We start from the raw sequence: 10,973 nt of genomic DNA, 5'->3' as shown, positions 1-10,973 counted from the left end.
TTATTTCATTTAGTGTAATAACTTCAAAATCTGTCCATGTTGTTGCAAATGGCAAGATTTCATTTCTTGTTTGTGGTGGAATAGTATTCCATTGTATATGCCACATTTTTACTTATCTATTGATGGACACTTAAGTTGTTTCCAGGATTGAGACTTAAGAAATGAAAGTTGTTACAGGTTCAGAGCTACTTTCACATATTGGTCCTGAAATAATTACTCATTTTTTTTAATACTAACTTTTAATATATGGGAGACTCTAGTAAACGTTTTACATCAACAGGCCAACCAGGTCATCTAAAGGTTTAAATAATTGAGGTGTCTGGGTGGCTCAGTTGGTTAGGCGTCCGACTTCGGCTCAGGTCATGATCTCACAGTTCGTGAATTCGAGCCCCGCATTGTGCTCTGTGCTGACAGCTCAGAGCTTGGAGCCTGCTTCAGATTCTGTGTCTCCCTCTCTCTGTCTGCCCCTCCCCACTCACACTCTGTCTCCCTCTGTCTCAAAAATAAACATTAAAAAAAAATTTTTTTTTTTAATTTAAAGGTTTAAATAATGGATGTGAGAAGGTGTAACTTCATCATTTTCAATCTTGACACATAATAATAGTTAATACCTTGAAGTTACAAGCTTCTCTAGGAGTTTGCATCATCTCGTGTGACTGTTTGATTTTAAATCTCCCTTTTGGTTAGGTAACACTTTAATATAAAAATAACATAACACTTTAATATAAACTTTAATATAAATAATTATATTTATAAACACTTTATATTAATAAAGTGTTAATAAAATAATAAAATAATAAACACTTTAATAAAATTAATAAACACTTTAATATAAACACTTTAATATAAAAATAACAATTTAATAGTTATTTTTTATTGACTTGTTTCCCATCTAATTTCAAAGCTAAAGATAGTTTGTGGTTGCTCACCCTGAATGAGAAATGAAAGTCAGAATGAGAAATGAAAGTCTTTGATTTTTGCTCACATCATGATCTCATGATTAATGGGATTGAACCCCACCTTGGGCTCTGCTCTGACAGCGTGGAGCCTGCTTGGGTTTCTTTCTCTCCCTCTCTCTCTCTGCCCCCTCCTACTTGTGCATGCGCACACACTTGCACTCTCTCTCAAACGTGAAAAAAAGTTTTTAGTTATAATAAGAATAAAAGTAAATATGAGGTATAGTGAAAACATTTGTAGTGTAGTACACGTGTAACTGAAAGAAAATACACCAAAGATACCTGTAGGAATTATCCCTGAGTGATGGATTTTGAGTGAATTTGTTTTATTATTTTTAGGTATTTTCTAAATTTCTACAAAGAGCATACTTAATAAAATAAACCTGTGTCCCCGTGTATTTATTTAAAAGAAAATTAGGCTTGCCAGTGAGTTTATATGTTGGTTATTGATTGTTAAATAACCTAAAACTTCAAAGAAAGGAAACTTTTTAGAAATAAACTTCTCACTTTAAACTCTAAGACTGCTATATTCATAGGCATTCTGGTTTCCTCTAAAAGTAACTCTCTTCTTCAGGATTCCAAATCATGCAGAATAGAGCCTGATAAGTCTGAATTGGAAAACTCTGGATTTGATGGGATGAGTGAAGAAGAGCTTCTAGCAGCTGTTTTAGAGATAAGTAAGAGAGAAGCTTCACCATCCCTGAGTCATGAAGATGATGATAAACCAACCAGCAGCCCAGATACTGGATTTGCAGAAGATGATATTCAAGAAATGCCTGAAAATCAAGACCCTGTGGAAACGGAGAAGCCCAAAACACTTGCAGAGCCTGGTAGGTTTAATGAAAAGAATCATCTGTTAAGGCACAGCAGTGTTCTGTAGCCTTATCGGGACAAGCAGCTTCTCAATAATGGGAGGTGAAATGAATCTGTGTAACAAGGCTAATAATATTTTCATGCTCCCCCCCCCCCAAAGCAGTTTAAAAAATGAGGAGTAAATATTTTGAGTAGTATCCAGAGGCTGCTGGTAAAGTATGCCTTATCCCTTTAAGTGTACATCAAAAGAAAAGTTAGGATTCCTTTGTGCACATAAGTAAATGTGTCATTTTTGGCCACTTTTTTCCTCACCACTGCTCTCTCAGAAATTTGTGTAATTTTTCCTCATTTTTCTGTATTTGAATTTGTACTGAGTTTTAGTGTATAAATTGAGTTCTCCATTCTTTGGGTTCATCCCTTTATAATGATAGAAACACCACTGAACTAAGGTCAAGTTTTGATTAGAGGCTTAGTCAAGTTTTGAGCCTCTAATCTTTTTTTTTTTTTTTTTTAAGCTTATTTATTTTGAAGGAGAGCACATATGAGCAGCAGAAGGCCGGGGCCGGGTGGGGGGGGTTGGCGGTGGGGAGAGAATCCCAAGCAGGCTCAAACTCATGACCTTGAGATCGTGACCTGAGTCAGATGCTTAACCCACTGAGCCACCCAGGCACCTCTGAGCCTCTAATCTTGGCTGTACCACTGACTAGCTATGAATTTCTAAATAGGAGATTTAACCACTTTGACAGTCAGCTTTCTGATCACTGTATGGGGATACACCAGGCATGCTTTGGAAAGTTGTGATTAGAATGTTAGATCAAATATACATATATTGTAAAGGGCTATATGGATAGAAAATTATTTTGTACTAATTATTTCTATTTTGTTATTTCTCAAATCTGTCAATGATAACAACAGAGCTGAGCCTCCTTGCCTTGTACTGTGGGTATTTTAACAGTTTTAGGTGTAAAACTTTTACTGTCTTTTCCTGTAACAATCTAATATTTTTCTCCTGATATCCACATTATCTATATCTGTGTAGCTGATGTGTTTCAGTACATCAAGCCTGAAATTTTGGAGATGAAGAGAACAGTAGTATATCATAATTATTTTCTGTATTCTTTGGGGTTAAGTCTTATCAACTGAGTTTATGTGCAAGTGAAAATAAGAATTAGTATATTCTCAGTTTAAATGGAAACAAAAAGCTGATGGTTTTTGGATCTGAGTGTTCCCTTTTTTTCTCTTTCTTGATGCAAGTATCCTTAGGAAATCCCTTTCTTTTCTTAAACTCATAGTCACCACCCTTACATATTATTGGTTAATATCAGTGCTTTTGCCTTTCACCAGTAATTCCTGCATTCACCTCTTCCTTCCACTTCTTTGCTCTGTCTTACATCTCCCTAAAATTAACAAAGGAAGTTATTCTTCTATACAATTAGTTCTACCTTATTATCTGTGCCAATGAGGGAGAACACTGAGTTATCAAAATCAATAACCACAGGTGGCTTACAACTGCATAGGAGCTTTGGGAAGAGCAAACTTGTTAGTAAGTACTTTATATCCTTTTTGTAAAACTGTCTGTTCTCTAGCTCCTGTCTTCCCCAATTGGAGGCGAGCCTTTGTTGTGTTTCCCGTTTCATTAATGTCATGGTTCCATTCACCTTCTTACTATAACCGAAACCCAAAGACATTGCTTTTCCTGCAAACTTTTTTTTTTTTTTTTAATTTCTGGAAAATATAGACCAAGGACAGAAGTAGAGAGATGAGTATAATGAATCTTCACCCTTGTACCCATTATCAACAGTAATTATCAAAAAGTCAATCTTGTTTCATCTATACCCTATCTTCCTTCTCTACCCCATCCCCTAGATTATTTTTCTTAATGTTTATTTTGAGAGAGAGAGAGCGCAAGCAGAGGGAGAGAGAATCCCAGGCAGGCTCTGTGCTGTTTGCATGGAGCCTGACATGGGCTCAGTTTCACAAACCAAGAGATCATGATCTCAGCTGAAATCAAGAGTCAGACGCTCAACCGACTGAGACACCCAGGCACCCCTAGAAGTAAATCCAAGATATTAGATCATTTCATCAATAAAGATTTCAATGTCTCTAAAAGAGCTCCTTTTTAAGAAAACATAGCCTCAATCCCATTATCATACTTTAAAAAATTAGCAGTATCAAATATGATCATATTCTCCATAAGTTTTTTACTTTAAAAATGTTCAAATCTAGAGAGAAATTGAATAGATACATCATTTAACATTTCGTCACATTTGCTTTCTTCCCTCACAGTGTGTGTGTGTGTGTGTGTGTGTGTGTGTGTGTGTGTGTCTGTGTGTGTATGGTTGTGCAGCAGTTACCCAAAATTAGTATCTTAAAACAGCAATAACATTATCTCTCATAACTCTTGGATTGACTGGTCTTAGCAGCTCCTCTGCTTCCTGTGATGTTGGCTGGGGTTTGACTAGGTTGTAACATCCTAGATGGCTCATCTAAGCACCTTGGTGATGTTGGTTAGAAGAGTCTGCTGGGATGGCTAGATATCCTCTCCATTCTTTTTTCCCCTCCCCCTCTTCATCTTTTCATCTCTTCATGTAATCTCAGGGCCTCTCCTTCTCCTTGTGTTCTCTCTAGCAAGATAGCTAAGCTTCTTACATTACAGTTCAGGGCTCCCAAAAGCACAGAAGGGGAAGAAGCTACCAGGTCTCCTTTATTTAAGCTTAAAATTAGCACAGAATCAATTCCATCACATTTTGTTGCTTAAAGCACTCCCATGTTCACTGTGGGGGTGCCTACACAAGAGTTAAGAATACTGGTAGTAAGAGTACTGTGTAGTTCATTGGAGGCCATCTTTGCAGACTACATATATGTATGTATGCACTTTTTTTTTTTTTAAGTTTTTTGTTTTTTATTTTTGAGAGAGAGAGTGCACATCCCAAGCAGGCTCTGCATTGTCATCACAGAGCCTAATGTGAGGCTTAAACCTACAACCGTGAAATCATGACCTGAGCCGAAACCAAGAGCTGGACGTTCAGCTGAGCCACCCAGATGCCCTGTGTACTTTTCCCTTTTAAAGCAACTGTTTGGAATTGCAGGTATCATGATTCTTCACCCTAAAACACTTCAGCCTCAGTGTCCTAAATATATGGAAATTATTTTACATAACAGTTATCACACTTAGCAATATTAATGCTGTGTCCATATATAATTGCAGTGTAGAGGCCACACACGTTTCTCCAGTTGTTCTCCAAAATATTTTTTATACTTTTTTTCCCCACCTAGAACCCAGAGTTTACCCACTGCATTTGATTGTTAGGTGTCTTTAGTATGTATTCATGGCCAGTTTTTTCTTTGAAAGGCTCCCATTGTGGATTGCCCTACTCTTCTTTAAGCATAAGTCGCTTTTTTGCATACCATAAAACTTCAGACCTTGGAGATGGGATGAGTTTTTTTCTTGTTACTCACTGCCATCACCAGACCTCTGTCTCTTTTCATTCTACAAAAATCCCAGCTTCTCGAAGTGTAAGACATTAAACTTTGCCACCTATCTATCTCTTCCTGTAGCTGTCTTTTACCTTTCAGGTTCTCTCATCAACATCGTAGAGCCCTCAGCATCTTCATAAATGATCCTTTCAAAAGCCTGGTTTCTCAGTTCCTGATCTTAATTCCAAAGATCTTTTTTCCTACCCCATCTTGATCACTGACAGTAGTCCTGTTTTAGACCAGTGGTTCTCAGAGTATTTTCACAGATCATCAGTATCACGTGGGAAATTGCTGGAAATACCATTAATGGCCCCACCCCAGACTTACTGAATAAGAAACTCTGGATGTAGGAGTTGGCATTCTGTGTTTTGATTCCCAAGTCATTCTGATGCATGCTAACGTTTGAGAAACCCTTCCCTTGACTTTGTTGTCATCAGTAACTGTGCCACCTTTGAAATCTTGATTTCAGATACCTTCTCTCCATCCAACTTAACCTCGTGTCCTGTTCTGTTGTCAGTGATGACTTGATCTCATTACGGTTTCCAGTCATGGGCACCTGGGTGGCTCAGTTGGTTAAGTGTCTTGATTTCGGTTCAGGTTATGATTTCACAGTTCATGGGATCAAGTCCCGCCTTGGGCTCTGCACTGCAGTGCAGACCTGCTTGGGATTCTCTCCCTCCCTCTCTCTCTCTCCACGCCTCCCCGCTCAGGCTTGTTCTCTCTCTCAAAAATAAATAAACTTTAAAAAAAAAAAAAGAAAGAAAGAAAATAGATGTAATCAGATGAACATTCTGCCTTCACTTTTGTTATGGAGGAAATATCCCTGCTCTTTAAGGCCAGTCCCTCCATTCATATTCAGAATTTCATCCACTTGTTTCTTGACCTTCTCTCTTGAAATTATACCTTCTCTTCTGCATCAAGTCTTCCCTCTCTTGTAAATTACTCTTGTGTGCCTTAATCTCTAAAATGATTAAAAACCCATCTTTTTTTTTCTTAATGTTCATTTTTGAGAGAGAGAGGGAGGGAGGAAGGAAGAGGGGGAGGGGCAAAGAGAAGAAAACAGAGTATCTAAAGTGAGCTCTGTGCTGACAGCAGAGAGCTGAGAACCTGATGTGGGACTCAAACTCATGAACCACTCACAAACCTCGAGATCATGACCTGAGCCGAAGGAGATGCTTAACCGACTGAGCCATCCAAGTGCCCCTAAAAATCCATTTTTATTTTTATTTTTTAAAAATTTACATCCAAATTAGTTAACATATAGTGCAACAATGATTTCAGGAGTAGATTCCTTAGTGCACCTTCCCCATTTAGCCCATTCCCCTCCACAACCCCTCCAGTAACCCTCAATTTGTTCTCCATATTTATGAATCTCTTATGTTTTGTCCCCCTCCCTGTTTTTATATTATTTTTGTTTCCCTTCCCTTATGTTCATCTGTTTTGTCTCTTAACGACCTCATATGAGTGAAGTCATATGATATTTGTCTTTCTCTGACTAATTTCATTTAGCATAATACCCTCCAGTTCCATCCACGTAGTTGCAAATGGCAAGATTTCATTCTTTTTGATTGCCGAGTAATACTCCATTGTATATATATACCACATCTTCTTTTTCCATTCATCCATTGATGGGCATTTGGGCTCTTTCCATAATTTGACTATTGTTGATAGTGCTGCTATAAACATTGGGGTGCATGTGTCCCTTTGAAACAGCACACCTGTACCCCTTGGCTAAATACCTAGTAGTGCAATTGCTGGGTCATAGGGTGATTTTATTTTTAGTTTTTTGAGGAACCGCCATACTGTTTTCCAGAGTGGCTGCACCAGCTTGCATTCCCACCAACAATGCAAAAGAGATCCTCTTTCTCCACATCCTCGCCAACATCTGTTGTTGCCTGAGTTGTTAATGTTAGCCATTCTGACAGGTGTAAGGTAGTATCTCATTGTGGTTTTGATTTGTATCTCCCTGATGATGAGTGAAGTTGAGCATTTTTTTATGTGTCGGTTGGCCATCTGGATGTCTTCTTTGGAGAAGTGTCTATTCCTGTTTTTTGCTCATTTCTTCACTGTACTATTATTTGTTTCTTGGGTGTTGACTTTAGTAAGTTCTTTATAGATTTTGGATACTAACCCTTTATCTGATATGTCGTTTGCAAATACCTTCTCCCATTCTGTCGGTTGCCTTTAGTTTTGCTGATTGTTTCCTTTGCTGTGCAGAAGCTTTTTAGTCTGTTGAGGTCCCAGTAGTTAATTTTTGCTTTTGTTTCCCTTGCCTCCGAAGACGCATTGAGTAAGAACTTGCTGCAGCCAAGATCAAAGAGGTTTTTGCCTGCTTTCTCCTCATGGATTTTGATGGCTTCCTGTCTTACATTGAGGTCTTTCATCCATTTTGAGTTTATTTTTGTGTATGGTGTAAGAAAGTGGTCCAGGTTCATTCTTCTGCATGTTGCTGTCCAGTTTTCCCAGCACCACTTGTTGAAGAGAAGAGACTGTCTTTATTCCATTGGATATTCTTTCCTGTTTTGTCAAAGATTAGTTGGCCATACGTTTGTGGGTCCATTTCTGGGTTCTCTGTTCTGTTCCATTGATCTGAGTGTCTGTTCTTGTGCCAGTAACATACTGTCTTGATGATTACAGCTTTGTAGTATAGCTTGAAGTCCAGGATTGTGATGCCTCCTGCTTTGGTTTTCTTTTTCAAGATTGCTTTGGGTATTCGGGGTCTTTTCTGGTTCCACACAAGTTTTAGGATTACTTGTTCTAGCTCTGTGAAGAATGCTGGTGTTATTTTGATAGGGATTGCATTGAATATGTACATTGCTTTGGGTAGTATCGACGTTTTAGCAATATTTGTTCTTCCTATCCAGGAGCATGGAATCTTTTTCCATTTTTTTGTGTGTCTTCTTCAATTTCTTCCAGAAGTTTTCTATAGTTTTCAGTGTGTAAATTTTTCACCTCTTTGGTTAGATTCATTCCTAGGTATTTTATGGCTTTTGGTGCAATTGTAAATGGGATCAATTCCTTGATTTCTCTTTCTGTTGCTTCATTGCTGGTGTATAGGAATGCAACCGATTTCTGTGTGTTGATTTTATATCCTGTAACTTTGCTTAATTCATGAATCAGTTCTAGCAGTTTTTTGGTGGAATCTTTAGGGTTTTCCATATAGAGTATCATGTCTTCTGCGAAGAGTGAAAATTTGACCTCCTCTTGGCCGATTTGGATGCCTTTTATTTCTTTGTGTTGTCTGATTGCAGAGACTAAGACTTCTAATACTATGTTGAATAACAGGGGCAAGAGTGGACATCCCTGTCTTGTTCCTGACCTTAGGGGGGAAAGCTCTCAGTTTTTCCCCATTGAGGATGATATTAGCGTTGGGTTGTTCATATATGGCTTTTATGATCTCGAGGTATGCTCCTTCTATCCCTACTTTCTTGAGAGTTTTTATCAAGAAAGGATGCTGTATTTTGTCAAATGCTTTCTCTGCATCTATTGAGAGGATCATATGGTTCTTGTCCTTTCTTTTATTGATGTGATGAATCATGTTAATTGTTTTGCAGATACTGAACCAGCCCTGCATCCCAGGTATAAATCCCACTTGGTCGTGGTGAATAAATTTTTTAATGTATTGTTGGATCCAGTTGGCTAATATCTTGTTGAGGATTTTTGCATCCATGTTCATCAGGGAAATTTGTCTATAGTTCTCCTTTTTAGTGGGGTCTCTGTCTGGTTTTGGAATCAAGGTAATGATGGCTTCATAGAAAGAGTTTGGAAGTTTTCCTTCCATTTTTATTTTTTGGAACAGCTTCAAGAGAATAGGTGTTAACTCTTCCTTAAGTATTTGTAGAATTCCCCTGGAAAGCCATCTGGCCCTGGACTCTTGTTTTTTGGGAGATTTTTGATTACGAATTTGATTTCCTTACTGGTTATGGGGTAAAAATCCATTTTTAAAAAACTCTCGTTACCATACATTCCCCTACTGCTACTGCTCTCTTTCTTTGCTCCACTCACAACAGAATTCTCTGAAAGTGTTTTATTCATTCTCTCTACTTTCTTACCACCACCCATTCTCTCACCAGCCCTCTGCAAGTGGGCTTTCTTCCCCATCACTCCCCTGAAATGGTTTATCAAGTTTACATTAGCAGTATTTCACATAATTCACCACTCCTTCCTTAACATTCAAAACTTTTATACATTTTTTTTCTCTGAGCTTCCATGACACCATGCTTGTCAGGGGGTTTTCTTCCTACTAAACCAAGTCACTTTAGTTTCCCTTCCCTCATCAGAACTCTGATTGTTGGAGTATTCCCAGAATACCATCCTTAGCTGTCTTTTTGCTACTGAAGCTCTCTCCCTGAGTGATCTCATATTTTACCACAGCCTCACATACCGATGAACTACCAAATTCATACCTCTAGCTTGGATCTCTCAGCTGAGCTTTAAATTTTGGTATTGAGACGCCTACGTAAAATGTCCACTTGGCAGGGCGCCTGGGTGGCTAGCTCAGTTAGTTAAGCACCCAGCTCTTGATTTGGACTCAGGTCATGATCTCATGGTTTATGGGATTGAGCCCTACCTTGGGCTCTGCCCTGGTAGGGTGGAACCTGCTTGGGATGCTCTCTCCTTCTCTCTCTCTGCCCCTCCCCCCCTCCCTTGCTTCTCAAAATAAATAAGTAAACATTTAAAACTTATTATGATTTGCCATTACACTTCATCCAAGCTTCTTTTTTCTTTCTTTCTTTTTTTTTTTTTCTTTTTGAATGTTTGTTTATATTTGAGAGAGAGAGAGAGCACAAGCTGGGGAGGGGCACAGAGAGAGGGGGACAGAAGATCCGAAGCAGGCTGTGTTAACAGCAGGGAGCTGGATATAGGTCTCGAACTCACGAACCATGAAATCATGACCTGAGCCAAAGTCAGACACTTAACTGACTGAGCCAACCAGGCACCCCCATCCATGCTTCTTACTATGGCCTGTCTCCACTCTCCCCCTCTTTCACTCCACTTAGCTATACTGGCTTTGTCTCTCTTTGTTCCTACAAATATGCTAAGTTCATTCTCATCTCAGAGTCTTTGCACTTAAGCTACTTGAGGACAAGGGCCATCTTGCTTTAATTGTTGCTGTAGTCCCACCTTCCACAACAATTCCTGGTGCATAGTAGATTCTCAGTAATTATTTGGGGCCCAGTACATTGTCTCATGAATCAACTCAGGAAGGGCAAGAAGACTGCCAAATAAGGTTTCACTGTCTCTGGACACCAGCCAGAGGGAAGAGTATGTGCAGAGGTTGAGATGTGAGAAAGGCCATGGCAAGTTAGTAGGCAACAAAAAAGTTCAGACTGATCTGTATGACTGGAGCATAGTGTTGAGGAAGAAAAGCAAAAGAGAGAAAGCTGTGCATCTCTAGTTTTTACATGGCCTAAACCCATTTTTAGAAGCTTAGACTTTTATTTCAGAACCGTTAGGAAGTTATTGAATAGTTGTAAGCAAACAAGTGTTTGATAAAGATTTATATTTGAAAAAGATCATTCTCAAAGCACCTGGGTGGCTCAATTGGTTAAGCATCCACCTTTGACTCAGGTCATGATCTAATGGTTCATGAGTTTGAGCACCATATCGGACTCTGCACTGGGATTCCCTCTCTCCCACTCTCTCTGCCCTCCTCCACTTGCATATGCGTGTGAGTGCACGCGCGCGCTCTCTCTCGCTCTCACTCCCTCTCGAAATAAATAAATA

General features: G+C 38.9%; 1 protein-coding gene across 6 annotated transcripts in view; it reads left to right on the top strand.

Moving 5' to 3' along the window:
• USP37 (ubiquitin specific peptidase 37) overlaps positions 1-10,973 on the top strand; it is a 97,345-nt gene that overhangs the window by 68,727 nt on the left and 17,645 nt on the right. For all 6 annotated transcript variants that reach the window (XM_027050726.2, XM_027050717.2, XM_027050732.2 and 3 more), the window contains one exon: positions 1,531-1,786. In XM_027050726.2, the coding sequence (XP_026906527.1) occupies positions 1,531-1,786 (256 nt within the window). The remainder of the gene's footprint in view (positions 1-1,530; positions 1,787-10,973) is intronic.

The sequence above is a fragment of the Acinonyx jubatus genome, chromosome C1 (assembly GCF_027475565.1).
Source record: "Acinonyx jubatus isolate Ajub_Pintada_27869175 chromosome C1, VMU_Ajub_asm_v1.0, whole genome shotgun sequence".
Taxonomy (NCBI): domain Eukaryota; kingdom Metazoa; phylum Chordata; class Mammalia; order Carnivora; family Felidae; genus Acinonyx; species Acinonyx jubatus.
This window is presented reverse-complemented; position numbering and strand designations above follow the sequence as displayed.